This window comes from Phasianus colchicus, chromosome 3 (genome assembly GCF_987193195.1).
Source record: "Phasianus colchicus chromosome 3, bPhaCol1.hap1.1, whole genome shotgun sequence".
Lineage (NCBI taxonomy): Eukaryota > Metazoa > Chordata > Aves > Galliformes > Phasianidae > Phasianus > Phasianus colchicus.
Genome location: NC_143438.1, coordinates 29864548 through 29882942, shown reverse-complemented (window position 1 = coordinate 29882942; position 18395 = coordinate 29864548). Strand labels below are relative to the sequence as shown.

The 18395-nt window shown below is 37.3% G+C and overlaps 1 protein-coding gene across 12 annotated transcripts in view; it reads right to left on the bottom strand.

The window, feature by feature from the left end:
• FHOD3 (formin homology 2 domain containing 3) overlaps positions 1-18395 on the bottom strand; it is a 367457-nt gene that overhangs the window by 174846 nt on the left and 174216 nt on the right. For all 12 annotated transcript variants that reach the window (XM_090137189.1, XM_090137192.1, XM_090137190.1 and 9 more), the window contains exon 5: positions 10207-10312. In XM_090137189.1, the coding sequence (XP_089993315.1) occupies positions 10207-10312 (106 nt within the window). The remainder of the gene's footprint in view (positions 1-10206; positions 10313-18395) is intronic.

Here is an 18395-nt window from a genome sequence, read left to right as displayed (position 1 = left end):
ACTGAATCTTTCTGAATTCAGACTGCATCTCAAGTGCCTCATTTCCTTATCTGCCATACAAAGATAATGCTGCCCTTTCAGCTTCTGAGAACAGTTTGTTATTTGTGAAGCTCTCGGATAACAATTAGTGACAAACCACAGAAAAATCCATGAGGAAAACAAGCATATTATATCTGAGTTTGCATAGCACGAAATATATCCAAATGCCTTTGGCAATGCTGATGATAAGACAAGCTGTTTAAAAGTGTTCATTAAGTGCACAGGTGTGATGGTGCTAACTGAAGCAGAGCAGCTGCTGAAAAAGCCATGCTCACAATGTGATCAAAGACTATCAGCTTGCATATAAAGGGGGTATGCATGCATGCAAAGGCAGACATACAGGTATTTTTAGAAATCTTTCTCAAAAGCTCAAATAAATAGTGACTAATATGTATGGTTAACAAATACAATCAATATTTTCATCATAAATATTAGCCTGTATACTAAAAGTAACCTTCTGGTGTCCTCAGATTGAATTTTGAGAAGTTGGAAATTTCATCTCAATGTTACTTTAAACATTTGCCTTAAAAGCAAACCTTTGCCTCATCCTAATACACAGGTGAGAAAACATCATCTGCTTCCTGACATTGCTCTGTGCAAAGGGGCATGCTGATGACATGCGGCAACCAGAGCAAAAGTCTGCAAACTGACACTTGAAGCTAGGGAGGAGTAAGTTCTGTGAACACCACTGTACATAAAGACAATCTGGGGCATGCCTTAAAAAAATATAAATTTGAAAGCAAGGAGCTTTTAAAGCAAGGATCTGGATTACAAAACTAGGAAATCAGGACATTGAGTGGGGGTGCACAAGAGAGACAGGCATAGAAGAAGAAGCTGAGATCATTGCCTAGAAAGGTGGTAAGAAATAGTAGGAAGTTAAGTTGGAGGAAACAGGATATTGCTCAATATTAGCAGAAGTCATTGAGACTCCACACATCATTTAAATCCATTTAAAAGCATACTATTGGTATACTAATTCCTTAGCTGTAATTCAGTGATTGAGCTCAATATATCGTAGCAGTAGAGCCATCTGATGGTACTTCTGACAAACAGTCCTGTTATTTATTTATTTAAAAGTTTCTCCATTTCAGGGAACTATTATATGTGAAAAGAAAAATAGCAAGCTGCAAAAGGGTCTGTCTGTCCCAGCTTCTCATTAAAACTGAGGAGTTGGAATTAGATGTCTTTAAGGTTCCTTCCAACCCAAACCACTCTATGGTCCTCCCTTAATCAGAAATATTTCCTGAGGTTTGCCTCTACCCCTGGGCTTCCCAGCAGCATGGACACTTTGCTTTACCAAAGACTCAGACCATTTTCTTTCCTTGATTTGTCCTTCCAGGCCCAAAATGATGTGGAACCACTTGAGCGCAAACCTTGAACCACTCTTCTCTAGATTCTTTCTTATAGACAGATACAAATTACTGAGTAATACTGTCAATGACACATTACCCCACTCCTATAACTTACTTTCCAGAAACACCAATCTGCAGGACTGGAAGTTCAACCTTGGTCTCAAGTCTACCAGGCTATAATCCTCTCTGAACCCTTCATTCTGTAATCACTTTTGTCATCTCTATAAGTATGCTTGTGGCAGGGGGGTTGAAACTAGATGATCATTATGGTCCTTTTCAACCCAGGCCGTTCTGAGTCTCTGATTCTATGATAGGTATGTGGGTGGAAAAATACTTCTAAGATTGGAGGAAAGAATAATTGCTTTCTAGCTGTCAGTAAATTAAATATGGCAGAATAAAATGCCAGCTTATTTTGCATGGCACCTACATTAGTAAACTCTCTTCACTAAAATCTCCAGGAATAACTTCGAAATGATAAATTCAGTTACCCTGAACAATGCCCATCATGTATATTTGGAAGCTAAGGAAACTCAGAGCTCTCACATCACTAGGGGGCAGGAGTTCTGTAACCTTCAATCTCGGCTTCACAGACATCTTTACCAAAATTTAATTGGATAACGCTAGAAGTGGTTTGCAAAGCAAAAATAAAAAAAAAAAAATCTTTCTAACCAGGAAATGTGAGAAATAAAACATATTACAATTCATAAATCCATCGTTTAAGATGGTCTTTCATTACTTTTTATTAAGTGATTTTTTTTTATTTTTTTATTTTTTTTGTTAAGTGAATTTAATCCTTCTTTAAAGTCTGAGGCATGCACCAAACATGTGTGGCTCCTGCTGCTGCAGGCAGAGACTGCAGACCTCAGTAATTTTCCCTGCAGCTTCAAGAGGGAAGATGCAATAGTGTGTCTACCTTTCCATGGTGGCTTGGCTTTGCTGCATGCCCAGGGTTAGTTGGTCCCTGCCCACACTTACCAATGCCCTTCATGTCTGTCTGTACAGGGAGTTGAAGAAGTATGTTCTCTCTTCGCTCTAATGCCACCATCACTAGCTTTCATTAAGGAGCATCAAAAAGAGTTTCCATCTTTTCTCGTTCAGCCCTTGTAAACATGCAGTAATTAGCTGCTTCTGCTTTCCTAAAGGGCAGCTGGAACTGTGTGTCTTCTGGTCTCCTCTGTGGTTCTCAGAGCCATGAAGCAAAAATCCTTCATAGCAGCAAACAGAAATGTTAATATTCCCATGTGCCGCACTAAGATGATCCCTTTCCATCATCAGCTTCTCAACATACTTTTTTTCCATATGCATGCATCTATGAGCACAGTATTTATGACATGTTTAGAACTAATGCTGTGCTAAGACACACAAGTAAGTCTTAACTTTTAACTTCTCAAATTCTCTATGGCTTATAAAACATTTTGATGCAAAAACATTTTGAAGCAGAGCTTTAGAGAAGGTCACTGCTGGTGGCAATTAAGATATTAAATATTTAAATATTAAAATATTTTAGGAGTTCAGTCTACTGCTCTAATTTCTGATCACACCTATGAGAACATGACTGCTAAAAATGCACATCTGCAGTACCAACAGTGATAAGATGTAATTTACAATAATTCAGATGTAATTGGATGGTGAAATTAACTCTGAAGATAGTCAAAGAATCTAATTTTTAGACACATCAGTATGCCAATACAATAATCATCTCCACAGAATAACATTTACTAATTATCCTGTTTAACAGACACATTTGATTTCACCCTTGTCATGCTCCTTTGAAGTCATTTATTTTCCCTGCTTGGGACAGAGCACTTTGGCACCCTGGAAACCACTAACACAAATAGATGTGGAAGCATCTAATCCTGAAATGGGAAGAACCAAATGTTATTTTCTTCACTGTACATTACAGTGCATTACATTCATTTAATAATTACAAATAATTCAGAAGCTCTTTGCTGTAATGAATTGCTTCTTAATAATTCAAGCTAAAAAATTATTGCAAAAAGGCCCAAATCCTTTGTAGTAAGCTCCTACCAGTTAGAACTGGTACATTATTTTGAAGACTTGTTCATAATGTTTGAGTAGTTAAATCATGTAACACCCCAAATGGCTTTAAATGCCCCTGAGACCACTTTGCAAGTATTTATTCTTTGCTTAGTAGTTAAGGATGTGCATTTTTCATGGTTCGGCTCCTCATTTTACAGGGGTCTGCATAGCCTGAGGTGTCACATTTCATGGGAATTTCACAAAGCATAAAAAATTGCACAGAAAAGGAAGATTCATTTTCACACAGACAGAAAACAACCCAAAGCCTTCCAAGCTTCAGTCAGCTTTAAAAACAAGGGAAATCCATAATTTTATGGTGGTGTTATTGCTGAATTCCATGTAGACTATGAGAATCCCATATCCTCCTCACAAGCAGTCACAACACCAAAGTCCATTTCATACAACATACAGAGCAAGGAACTGCTCAGTTTATTTGTAGATGTGTAAATTACTGTTTGGTGGTTAAACTTTTGAACTCAAATTTGCTTCAGTGCCAATTCCCATCCCAGACTGGGAGGACTCGTGCTGTACGCAGTGCATTAGGACCATCTGTCTCTGCTTCCAGAGAGGGCACAGATCAGAATCATATCCAGCAAGAGGGGGAGAGGAGGAAGAGAAGAGAGGAAAGAGAGGGGTGGGATTGCTCCACAAACTTAGAGAACACTTCAGGTTTTGGTTGGTAATTAACCCTCAGTGCAGTAAATACGTAGATAGACTCTAATGACTGTCATTTAAAAATATGCAAATGAGAAGTGAATAAAGAATATGCTAAAAATACAGAGAGGAAAGCAATTAGGATGCTTTCTGTCATTTTAAACTTCATGGTTTCCAAGGTCAAGCTCTTCAGCTGATCTGAAGAAATAAAAGAGGACTCAGCTCCTGAGCCAAAGGCTGCTGTTTATATAAGTGATCGTGGAGATGGTGTACTCTGCCCTCTTCTCTGATAAAATGAAAGGCATCGTAATCTTATCATTTCCAGTCTAAACCAGGATTCATTCACATTTTTTCATTTTTTAACTTCTCAAGATGCACAAAAAAAGAGAAACAAGAGAAACAACCTAAGGTTTCTGCACACACAACATTAAAGGGTACTGATCCAACCAGTCTAGGTCTGTTTTTTCCATGCCTGTTTCCATCCATACGAACTACAACTACCAAGCTCTTTGATGGAAAGCCAGCAGCAGAGGTGATTTCACAAAGAGAGATACCACAGCTACATCTCAGAGATGTTGCACCGACCCTCTGCAGTGCTGCTAATCACCAGGTCTTACTGACACAGGCACAGCTGTGATTCTGTTCTACTCAGGACAAGCACCTAACTCTTCCTAACGAACTCTGTTTCAACAACCAAAGAATTGTCTTCACAGAGAGACTGAATCATTCAGTTCACCTCAGAAGCAATAGCCCTAAGTGGGCAAGCGTCAGACATTTGATTTCTCTTTAAGATACAGGCCCAACTATAACTATTTTGATATCAGTCAAGAAGTTTAACATAACTTTTAAAGGGCTGCACATAAGAAGTCTACTTGAACGCTTACTGATATGGATGAGAATATCACAGTTATGCGTGGACACCTGCGTACTGAAGGTCAAGAGTAGAGCAAAAGGAAAGTTTTAATATTTGGCTTTGGAAAGATAAGTAAATGTAAAGGAAATCCTAATCATGTGCTGTCTGTTTTATTTACTTAGAGCTTTCAGCATGCAACTTCAAAGATGCTGGAATACATTTCTACAGCTGGTATACCTCACACAATTCTACAGTTCACACTGATACAGGAATAATGCAGGTCTATGTGTTCTATGTAGCATTATCTCCATTTTCCATGCTAAAGTTACATTGCTACCATGTGCTTTACTGCTGCAGTACCAACTCAGAACAAGTGTATTTAGGACAGATATAGCCTCTTACAGATTTTACTTCTATTCTTCTGGTATTTATACAAATGGTGCTGATGACACAAAGCATCACATATATTTACTGCCAAAATGTGCCCTTCCTCTTACTAAATGTTTTGCAATACCATTTAACACAAAAGGCCAAGAACCCACAATCTGTCTGGTTGAGGGAGGACAATTCAGGAGCACTGGAAGAATTCTGGTCCTTGCAGTAACAAGGGCTCTCTGGCAAAAACAGCTGCCTGATTCCTGGAAATGGATTGCCTCGTTACAGAGAGCACATTTACAAATCCTGAACATTCCAAGCAGCCCTTGGCTCAATGCAGAAATACCCTCAGCTTACTGATAATGTCATGTTCAGCTCTCAGAGCAACGGGTTATCAGCAGCAACTTCTACTGTCCAATTGCAAAACTTCACCCTCGCTTTCTGCTTCCTCCAGCTTCTTGATGTCCTCGGGCACATGGCATCCCACTGACAGACAGTAACCAGATGGTCTTTTACCATACAGCACTGAGCCGTTTTAGGAATTTAATCAGATTTCCCAGAATACGCAGCACAACCGGTTGTGCTAAAGTTGGTGCACAGGTGAAATTGCGTGCTTCCAGTGTTATAAATAGGCCCAACCAACGGCAGTTGAATTGTCTGCCTGCTACTCTGGAAAACCCAGCCTATAGCTCAGAGAGCTCCCAGGAATGCTGGGTGACCCCTGAGGCTCCAGTGAAGGCTTCAGCACCGCAAAGTGACTTCTTTTCTCTCCATCTCCTCGCAAAGGCTGGCTCCCATTTATTAATGAGGAATCAAATTTCCTCATTCTTACCTCAGTGCTAGATTAATTCCCACTCCTGCACCTTTGGAACCACTGCTTTTTTAGGGAACTTCTCTGGCATCGCAACTCCACAGGTTGCAGATATTAGGGCTGCACAGAATGGTTTTAATGGACTCCTACATAGTTTAAGTGTGTAACAAAGATCAGAATGTGCCTCAGTTATTTTTCACACATTGTATCAGTGACTTAAGATATTTCATTCTTTCTCACTTACATCTGAAGAATCACAGAATCACCAAGGTTGGAAAAGACCTTCAAGATCATCCAGTCCAACCATCCACCTAACACCAATAGTACTCACTAAACCATGTCCCTCTACACAAAATCCAAATGTTCCTTAAACACCTCCAGGGTCGGTGACTCCACCACCTCCCTGGGAAGCCCATTCCAGTGCTTGACCACTCTTTCAGAAAAGTAGTATTTAAGTATTTAGGGCTCATATAGGACTTTTCTGGTAAAAGTACTCCATTAAATTACCTGAAAATTCTGAAGGTCTTTTCAAAATTAAGAGAGAAAATAAGAGTGCTATATATATTTTACCTACACACAAAAATAAAAGCATGCTTGTAAAAAAGCAGTTCCAAAATAAACCACATTTACTACTAATAAGAATTTTTAAAAGTAGAGCAAAATAACTAAACTGTTATTCTGCCAGATTGAAGATGCTGCTGGTAAGAAATTAAAGCTGTGTCCTACAGCAGTATTTCAATGGAATAACTTGAGAGGGAAGTCCTGGCTACTGTTGTTTCGGGGCCCATAGACTATACACTGTCAAAAGGGAATGTTTTTTTTTTGAAAGGTGCTGTCAAACAATCCTATTTCACAGGACAGGAATAAACAGTCACTCTTCAGCACTTGACAAGGAACTGTCCTGAGTCCCCTGCACTGCATGCAAACGACACACTTATCTTCCGTTCACCTATTAAAGTAACTAAAACTTCTGTGACTCATGTTTAGTCATTTTTTTGGCAGCTCAGTCTGGCTTGAACCTAGTTGGAACTGCTGAGCAGAAAAGCACAACTAAGAAGCACTGAAGCAAAGCAACACAGACTTTTAGAAGAAAAAAAAAAAAGCAGTCTCAAGAAAAAGTTAGTCCCTGAGAATGCATAAGAGCATGAACACCTCCAACATTTACAAATACCCATATTTCCAACCTATTTTCACTGCTAAGCACGAGTTATTTCTTTGTACATTCAAAATATATTCGAAATACTTCAAAACGAAAGACAGCAGGACTCAGGTGAACCTTGCCGGAAGAAGCAACGCGGTGGCTAAGGCTGCAATTTGCTATCAGTCCTGTAAGTTGTGCTAGTGTCATTGGAGGAAAACAGCTAATTAAACGAAGGTCCTGGAGAAATGCAGCCAAGATATGGGACTAAAGAGAAATCCCATCCCTTTACGATCCACGTTAAACCCAGTGAAAACAAGGAGGATATATTCCACTCCAACAGGAACCACAAGGCCAGGACACCACAGCAGTAAAGCAGAAAAAAATCAAGACAGACTTTTTTTTTTTAAAATGTCTGTAACAACCATTGTCTATGGTCTTCCAAAAATAATACATGAGAAAAATACCATTACGTGATGTATTTAATGTTTCTTTTCAGCACTCTCCTCAATGTACTTGGATAAGATTGGCTGGTTACAATGTATGTACAAACCTATCTTTATCTCTTAGCACATGCAGATCTATTCAGAGAGAATATGCTAGCTCCTGGAACTGAAAACCAGCTGACAAAATATTGGAGTTGTAACAAGCTTTGAACTTTCTGAAAGACAGTCACAACAAATCTGTTTTTTCAAATAAAAACCACATCACATGGAAAAATCCTATCATTGTAAAAGATGCTCAGATATCCTATCCAGAAAGAAGCTTCAGCTTCATGAATCAGCAAAAGGGGGAGATAGGAGGGAAGACGGGATTTTGATATTTGGAAGATTGTATCAATCCCTTTTAGGGCATCTTAAAATAAGGATTTCAGTTCAGATGTGACTGATTCTCAGGTACTCTGGATTGTTTTGTCAACTGTTAGACTCAGTGCCCTGGATCTTATGTGATACTGGAAAAAAACAGTGCCAGGGCTATCCAGTGTTTCGACGGTAGAACCACATAGGTACTCAGGCAAACATCTATCAGGTTTCCTTCAAATTTTCAGTATCATGCTGCATGAATGCTGAGTGGATGAGGCAGTATACCTCTAGACTGAAGAGCACGCTGTTAGTGCACCGCCTTTATTTTAAATCATAGAATAGATTAGGTTGGAAAGGAACTTAAAGATCATTTAGCTCTAACCTCATTATATGGGCAGGCTTGTCACCCACTAGATCTGCCCAGACCCCATCCTATCTGACCTTTAACACTTCCAGGGATGGGGCATCCACAACTTCTCTGGGCAGCCTGTTCCAGTGCCTCATCACTCCCTTAAGTAAAGAATTTCCTCCTAACATTTAATCTAAATCTCCACACTTTCAGTTTAAGTACATTCTCCCTTGTCCTGTCACGTAAAAAGTTGGCCCTCTTGATTACGAGCTCCCCTCAAGAACTGGAAGGCCACAATGAGAGCTCCCAAGAACCTTCTCTTCTACAGGCTGAACAAACTGGGCTCCCCTCAAACTTTCCTCACAGCAAAAGTGCTCCAGACCTCTGATCATCTTTGGATCACTTCCAGGAGAATCTTCTCTGTGATCTTCTCAGGCACAGACATGAGGCTTACTGGTCAGTAGTTTCCCAAATCTTTTCTACCTTTTTTTTTTTTTTTTTTTTTAACAATGGAAGTTTCCCCTTTCCCAGTCAGTGGGGACTTCATCTGACAGACATAACTTTTTAAGTATGATGGACAGTGTCGTGGCAGTCACATCAGCCAGTTCCTTCAGGTCCCTAGGAAGCATACTATACAGCCCCCATATACTTGTACACATTTTGCTTCCAGTCTGAATTTTATGTGAGCATCTAACTGGTTTTCTCCCTGATTTTTTTTTTTTTTTTCAGCAAAAAAAAAATCTTTTTTCTCTTATATTTCCCCATCTTTGTCTAGTTGCACTGTGGTTAACAGTTTTTATATGCAAGCTACTATTCAAGTATATTGACATCACTGCACAATTCCTGACATAGAATACAATTTCTGTTGTACTGATTTACTTTCTTATACAACCCCAAAATAGATATTTGTACAGTCTGATCTTCAAATTATTCACATGAAGCCACATTTACTGTTTGAATCCTAGCTTTCAGTAACTTAGCATTTTTTGTTCTCACAAAATTCCTCTATTTATTTTTGTATTTTCTTTACTCCTCAATTTGTAGATTGAATGTTGGCAGCTAAATATACCAAAGTGACATTTTTAGAGACAGCTATGTACGTCAGTCTAAGAAAATTCAAATGAGCAATTCACCACAGTTATGTATCTATTAATGTTCTCTGTTGACTATGAGATCACCCAGTAGTCAGGATCCCTTGGTATAATGGCTCTTCTCTCACTTATAACCCTTCAAACCACCAAAGGAGCTCTCCTGATTTGCAGCCTGGGTTTCCTTGTTAAAAACTGTAGTCACACACAATATGTATGCAGGAACACAATATCATAAGTTAGCTTTCTAATTCAGTAAGGCATCTTTTCCAGATCATTTCTCAAATTCTATCTTCATCAGTAGTCCAGAGCTCAAAGAACAGAATGTAAACCTCGGATTACCTATTTAACCCCAAAATATCAGATAGCTTACATTGCTTCCAGCCATCTAACCGTACAATATTGAATTTATTGTATTATTTATCACTGTTTATTCTATGTTATGTCTTTTCATATTCTTAGAGTAAAGGCTTTCCAATATAATCTAAAAGAAAAGCTCAACAATTGAGAGAATATAAGTATTTTAATTTTCCTATTTGTCTTGCTCAGCAGCTGTGTTAATTTCACCTCAATTTTCCCGCATAACATGCAAGACCTTGTACCAAAAAGATAAATATGTTTCAAATATGCTGTGAGTCACAGTAGACGTCTGAGATCTTCACAACAGAAAACAAAACAACTGCTTTTGGATACATTTCTCTTACCTCTCAGGATGTAGTTCTGATAATTCTGGTCTGCTTCTGCTCCTACTTTGATTAGGCAAGTCAGGCCTTCAGCGATAACGAACTCATGAACCAAGTCTTTGTCATCCTACCACAGAAGGAAGGAAAAGCTATGTTAGAATTCCAAAAGCAGAATATATCTTAACATAAAACCAAATGCATTCCTGCAACATTGACTTTATTTATCAGATTATTTAAGTTCGTTCATATGAACGATGTTATATAGAAGACATTTTAAAATTAAATACTTGATATAAACACATAAAAGCCATATTTTTTACCTTTAAGTTGACTAGAGAGGTTTAATATCAGTAAAATATTTGAGTTTGGATTTTTTCCATTAAAGGTTTGCAAACATTCTGCCTGATATTATAATATCTTCATATTTCATAAACAGACATCCCTTAATCTTAGAATGTCCGTATTAGTACGAGAAAGCCATCTCTATGCCTCAGCATAATACTGAATAGTTTCAGTATTTCAAGTGTGCACACCAAAACTTTTAAGACTTTTTTACTGTAATGTAATATTGCTCTGTGACAGTCAATACATTTAGAATGAAAAATTATAGTGTTAAAAATAAGAATGCTAGTAGACAATATTCCCACATTTTGATGGAAAACAAAGTGAAAGAATGAAAGAAAATATTCCTTAGTAAAGTAGAATGACAGTATATTCCTTGCTAGGAACTATATGCAGAAAATGATGCCAAGGAACTACAGAGCACGGTAGTTTTGCTTTCTCATCTTACCAAGGCTCATGGAAACAAACAAAAGGCTATTAAAAACTTGATTAAACAGCATTTAATGAAGTAGCTACACAAATTAAGCAGAAAAAAATAATGAAACAGAGCTACTCTGAGGACAAAATCATCCCTGACACTCTTTGGATTATTTTTAATACATGCTTTTTCACATACAACAGTGTATTATTCAAAAGAAGTTTCATCTTTCCAATAATGCAGTTCTAAGAAATCAAGATCCAGACAGTAGCTTTGTTTAGAGTGATTTCTGAATTAACTGCACATTCTTTGAAAACTGCCAAATAAACTAAAATAAGCAGGTCCTTTATTAAGAGACCCAAGCACCCAATTTTACAAACATGAGAGATGTTCTCTACCTACCCGTTCGCCAAACTCAAAACAGTGATACTACCTGTATAGTAACGAAAGAAAATGCAGACAATCTACTTGTTAACTCAAAAGGCACTAATCATATTCTGATTTTCTTGGTTTTATGTCATGGTATTTAAATATGCACGCAAAGATGGAGAGGCCCTGCATGAGGGAGGGGAGGCACGGCCATGCCCAGGGCAGCACACAGGATTCTGCACCCCCCGAGGGCCAGGACACTGCTCCTTTCCATAAATTGCTTTTACTCAAAGAAACCAGAGCAATCTCTAGCTCTTCTAGAATTCTGAAACTGATTTCTCAGAAAACTCAAGGGAGAGGAACATTTCTCTGGAATCTGTTGGCTAAGTTCAAAGTACAGTACATTCAGGGTTCAGATACACTAACTCTGCACCCAAGAGAAATTCAACAAGGAGTTTGCCTGACATTCACAGACCTTGGAAAGTAAGTTACATTGTATGCAAAAGTCAATGGCTAAACATTCTGTACTACTGAACTGCAGAGAGAATGCGCCAAATTCCTCCTATATTGAGTGGGTGGTGGTGGGAGCAAAGGCAAAGGACAGAAAGAGAAAATCCACCCTGCAAAAGTTTTTCTCAAAAACCTGGTGACAAATAGATGCCTATTTTTTTTTTTTATAATTGTGATGTCTAATTTAAGAGAAGTAAGATATACAATAATAGATAGGACTGATTGAAATAACTACAATGATTATTATAGATGGTAACAGAACCCCAGCCAAAAGCACACTTCCTTCATAGAAAGTTTAGTAGACATTCTGATTTAGCATCAAATTCTGAATAGTATTCTGAATTATATTTGCATCGAGGTAAAAAACTAACAAACAAATCATAGAATCATAGAATTGCTCAGGTTGGAAAAGATATTAAAGATCATCAAGTCCAACTGCAACCTAACCATACTACCCTAACAACCCTCCATTAATCATGTAATAAACAAATAAAAAACAACCTCCAGGACAGACCCAAAATCAAATAAGCAAAACTGGAAAAGTGGGAAGAAAAAATAACTATGATCTGCAGACTGTGGTATTTGTTAACAGACCTAACATTTTGGAAATTTAAAAAAAAAAAAAAAAAAAAAAAGGCGTTCAGAAGATATTGAAGAAATTATCCCTACACTAGAGAAGTTAAAAGTAATCTGGCTGTAAAAAACTTCAGATCAAAACTGAGAATGAAAGGAAATTTTAACAGCAAACAGCAATTAAGGCTGTTGACAATCAATGAAAATAAAGCTGAAATAGTCTGTACAAGTTTAAGATGTTTTCCAAAATCTAAAGATTATGTTAACGCATATTAAAATTTCACCTGGGGAAAAATGAGTCTTTATTTCCCCAAATACTTTATATAGAAGATCTGCTTTTTGTTGGTGAAAATGGTGAGATCTGCTTTCTGGAACTTTTTCAAAGCAGCCGAGGGGAGGAAACTGCTGCAACATAGAGTTGTCCCTGACTGAAATGAGATATATTGCAGAAGAACTGCAGAGGAAATGAAGGGGATGAGGGACTTTAACCAGACTGCTTTTGGAAAGCAATGAATAAACAAATCAAACCTGAATTAAAAAAAGGCTTTTAAGGTACTTCTCCTCTCCCCAAAAAAAGGGAAAAAGAAGGTGTAATGAAGCGGAATACAAACACATCATGCTCCAGACATAAATTTGAACTCAGCACATTATCTATCCCATCATGTATATACAACGAGAGGAAAGAAGCAAACATCTGGAATGTGCACAGAAAGATGAAAAGGAATCCAGACCCATATATTCTAAATTGAAAGGAGAATGTTTACATCAATTTCGTTCTAAGATAATCTTTTCAGACCCATTAACTCACTGACTTGCCAAGTTAGGTGACCTCAAGAGGAAAGGCTACTCCCTACAGTGGTAAGAGGTTCAGGTTTCCAGGAAGGGAGCATTCATTGTACAGAATATATAGCATGTGTGACACCGATATGCACAAGTAGCTGCCGCATGTGTGTGATAACAGCTAAAAGGAGGCTGAGAAAGGTTGTCATTTGGGATGGAAATGGACTCCTCCACTAATATCACAAAAATTTATGAGCCCTTAATCAGTAGGTATTAGAGCAATGATGAGAAAAGCAGCAAAACATGGTTAAAGCTCTTTAGGCTTCCTGTTAAGTTCCTGCAGCTATAAAGATTGCTTAGTGACACAGAGACAAGCTACTTACAGTCTTTAAGAGAAAGACTTTATCGATGGTTTAATCAAAGAAATATATTTTGTGTGTTCATTCACAGACTTGGAATAAATCATATCTTTTCTTTGTTTAAGCATCTTAGATGGACGAGAAAAAATCAAGACAGTATATGTTGCTTTGTAATAGAACTCTATTTTAGATCAGCATATGATGAAAAAGACATTTAATATATTCAAACTTACGAGTTTAAAGCTTGCTTACTGAGCCATGTCTGACAAAATGCACAAATTGCACTTTTGTCTGCACAACAGTCTAGCTCTTCAAGAAATCCTACAAACAAACCCTGTGTTAAACAGTCTCCAGCATGCCCAGGTGCCACTAATGCAAAGAAGTGTAGCCAGGATTCTGCTCTGTCCCACTAGTTTTCCCATCTCTGCCTCACTAGATACATCTCTTAGGCAGTTTTAGGGTCTTATCTGAAGATGGGCAGACTTTTATTCAAGCAAAAGCATCTTGCAAGTACACACCTTACTTGATGTTCAGTGTACACATGCAAAAACAAACTGTTTACATAACGTTAAAGATAAATCTTTCTGAAGTCTGCTATATTTCCATGAGTCACATATTGGAAAAAAAATTTACCCCGAGCATGATTATTTTCCTGCCACAAGAAAGTTGCTTTGCTTTCTAACGAGAATCAAGGTTTCAGAATACAGTTTCTTTTTTAAGGCTTTTTTAAAAAAAAAAAAACTTATTTTTGGTTTAGCTAACAACAACTGGTGAAAACTCTATCCCAAGTATTTGGGGAAACTGGATTAATAACTGAATAATCACATTTGGATATGCACAGCATATTTCCCCTTTACGTGGCTAGCAGCTGTGCAATGCACTCTGCCTGAGCATTTGTATGCTTATCTGTCAATTTCTACCAAAGAGAACATCATTTTTATGTTTTTTCCTTCCTTTCATAAGCTCCATTGTTTTAAGATGCTTGAGCATTTTAATATTTAGTCCTTAATTCTCTCTTACTTCTGTTACAAAGTTAGACATTGTCCATTTTATAAAGTTCACTTATGTAAATAAGGAGTTGTGGCTCTCCCCAGCCTGTGCTCTGCACACAACATGTTCTTTAGTGAGCCAGCAATCATGTTATCTACTGACCAAACTTTCCAAAAAGCAAATGTTGCAATAATCCAGCATAGAAGTGACAGCAATGCAGGCAGCCAACATACTGGCCACATCCATAAGAATCTTCTTGCTAAGCACAAATAGGAAAAGAAAGAAACACTGACTATTGGCATACAGTAAGCGACTGCTTTCACACAAGGAATGAACCAAGGGTTCTTGCACTTCACCCTCTGAGGAGGACTTTCCCTCACTGCTTGTCACACCACACGATCCCTATAAAGAGAGGTTTAAGCTCTGATTCCTTAGGCCAGCTCTGATTTTGCCTGTAGACTGAAAAACAACTTCTTAAAGTTATACTGCATTCCCATTTTCACATTGGGATAATTCACGTAGGCAAGAAGTTAATACTGCCAATTCACTGTGCAACTTCACATAAAGAGAAATTCTACCTTCTTCAAAGAGGAGAAGCATCCTCCTCTGCACCTTGAATACTTGTGGGGAGGATGCTGGCAGTGTACTGACACATAGTCTGATCTTCAAGAATGGCACAGAGCATCACACATTGACTAGCTCCAGGATTAAAATTCTCTACTTTTAAGAGAGAGAGCCAGGGAAATCCTCAATCATAGCTGTGTTCATCAATCACATAGCACGTTATCCTCATTTTACATTAATAGTAGGAGTTATGTCTCCTTGGAAATCCCTTTTCTTCAGATTCTCCTTCCAGGAACATATGTTGCATAGCAAGTGAGCAAAGCTGAAACAGAGACCTTGGATGATTTTGCTCAATGTGGAAAAAAATAAAATAGCAAGAAAAAAATACATGGGTCACTAAAATGACAGCCCACTCACAGAAACTTCTTCCAAAAATGTAAATAACATCCACTCTTTAAGAAGTGTTTTCCTGTTGTTGTTGTTGTTTTTTAAGTCTCCTATAAAGTCAAGATAGGATCACAAAGTTGAGCTGATTTAAGGAGGATTAAGCATTAGGGATTAGGCTTTATTCATTGGGGGATGTAAATCAGTAGCAGGGGGGCAGCAGTTGACTGGTGAGGAGAGGGAGGAAGAAGGCAGGTCAAAGAGCAAGGCATGCACCACTGCAGGCATTTGCTTTTATATATCTCAAATGACAATATATCTGGATCTCTGTATCAGCGAAGGGTAGACTACTAATACTGCAAAGAGAACAGAAAATTCTTGATCTTTTCCTAAGCATTCCTCTGGTTCTGGCAAACCCTAATATATGTTAAAAAAAAAAAAAACAAAAAAAAAACCACAGCTGGTCGCTAACCTGACAATTCCTGGCAGCGCTTGGAATGAGAAAGGGCAAATCTATCAGAACTCACTCCCATTACCTGAGAGCTTCACATACATAAACTCTTCATATAATTTAAAATATGTATATTTAAAAAATGCTCTCCCCCAGTACCAATGGATAATGAATAGCCAGTTCCTCTTGGCCCTTCTTTCAGCTGCTTAGCTAGCAACATGACCCCAGAGCCTACACTAGGAATATATAAATACATAAATATACATATACCACAATAAAGTGTCCACAATAATACTTTTTAACTATTACTACCTGCCTTCAGTATCACAGCATCTGCTAAAGTTACCAGCAAAATAATTACTCCCATTGACAAGACTACAGTGATCGAGTAATAAGAGAGTTATGCTGAGCTCTATTAGAAACAGAAATCTCAGGCCATTTCTGGAGTCCAGTTTTTTTTACTGGCTAAGCAACAGGTTGCATTTTATAGATCAAGATTGGCTTGCAATATTTGCAGTCAGAAAAGCTCATTTTGGCTTGAAAACTGAGTAAACATTGTCAGGAAGTGATTGAAAGAGCACAGGATGCCAAGATATAATTTATAGTTATTTTCCCACACTTTAAATTAACGCTCTGCTCGTTGGACTCTAAAATCACTGATATAATTAAAATATTAGCTTGCCAGTCCAGAATGCCTGATACTATCTAATTCAATAGTCACTGTTTATTTCAGTCCATTTTAAGAGCTAAGTCACATACTGCAAACAAATCTGAAAAGAGATCACCCAGAACACATATGCACACATATTTATACAAATACATCCATGAAAGTGAGTTCTATGAGTACATCCAGATTGCATCAGCATTCAAACCTACGCTACTCAAGTACCTACAGTGCAATTCTATACATGGATGAGTCGGTGCTCAAGCAGGAAAGCCTTGTATTAAACCACTGAACTTCTGCTCAGAGTCAGGGTCCTACTTTTAAAGCGTAAACAAAGCACAGCCCCCAGTCAGCCAGAAAAAGGATCCTCTCTTTCAAAGTGTTTTCACTCTGATCCTTAGGAACTTAAGGGCAAAGTAAAGGTTTTAATAGTATTACTTTAAAAATTAAAACATGTGAAAACTAAATCAATGTTCAATACCAAACATATAGTTCTTCTCAAGACAGAATTACTTCCAGCTTTAGGATACTTGGAAACGTTTTAATATGAAAGAACCTTTATTTTTTTTTCACCCATCTGGATTTATATTTATAAAAAATAACTATATAAAACTTGAAACAAGGAGTGCATCTTTATAGTAATGCAAAGACTTTTCAAAGAATACCACCTGAGAAAGGAGAGACACTTGGTCACCTAAGATATCCAGCATCAGCCACACAGCTATTATAGTAGCTATCCCACAGCATATGAAGAAGTCTTGAGGAAATAAGCTATGGAAAAGAATCAAATCTTGCTTTATTAGATTTGTTGAGATTCCTTAGAGCCAAGCCAGAGTTTATTAGACACAGTTAAATAATATTGAGATGGTTAAATTCCAGCTAACAAAATAAGCAAAAAAAAAAAAAAAAGTATAGTAGCAGTTAGACAACTAATATTTCATACATTCAAAAAAAAATTTAAATATTTTAAACTCTGTTAGCAATCTTTCTTTCACTTGTTTTTTTTTGTTTGTTTTTTGTTTTTTTTTTAATGAAATCTTGGGTAGGGAAATCAAAGCAACTTAGTACAGATGCTCTTTCCTATTGGACATTCATGTTAAAGGATAAAATTTAAATTTGAAAACTTTTAGTTTATATTTATATTATCTTGTAAAGGTCTAATGGAAATAATGTATCATTATTTTCAGCTATTTCTCATTCATTTACTACTTTGTGATCATCGTTGACACTTTTTTTTCTGTATATGGATGAAGAATTGGTCCATTAATATTCTATACTTTTCAAAAGATTTATTTCTTCCTTTAGCACACACAGAAGTAACTATTAAAACATCAGGGAGGAAAAGTCTTCAGGCTTTTCTGATATTTTATCAGTCTGTAGGAGAGATATAATTGGCAGTTATTCATAGAAGGAAACAAAAAAAAAGGTGAAATATGTTCAGTGGATAACTGAGAATTACAAAGGATCATTCATACGCTAAGTTGACAAGAGACAAATTTTAAGGAGAGAAGGGTACTTTGTCTACACAGCAAAGTTCTTCCCATACTACGTTTATGTTCATACTTAAAAGTTCTCACTTCTTCAGTTATAAAATCAAATTATTGTGTTGCTTGGTCTTTAACATTAACACCAAAAAAGCTCCTTCCCTTTACTCTGAAGGCAGTGTTTTGCTTCTTCAGTGAGTTTGGTCTTCAACTTCACTATTACATAACCTGACCATTTCATGCATCAAATGAGGGAGATGATAGACTGTCATCTTACTGTGAAACTATAATGCTTCCTTTTAGGCTTTCACTAATAACACAG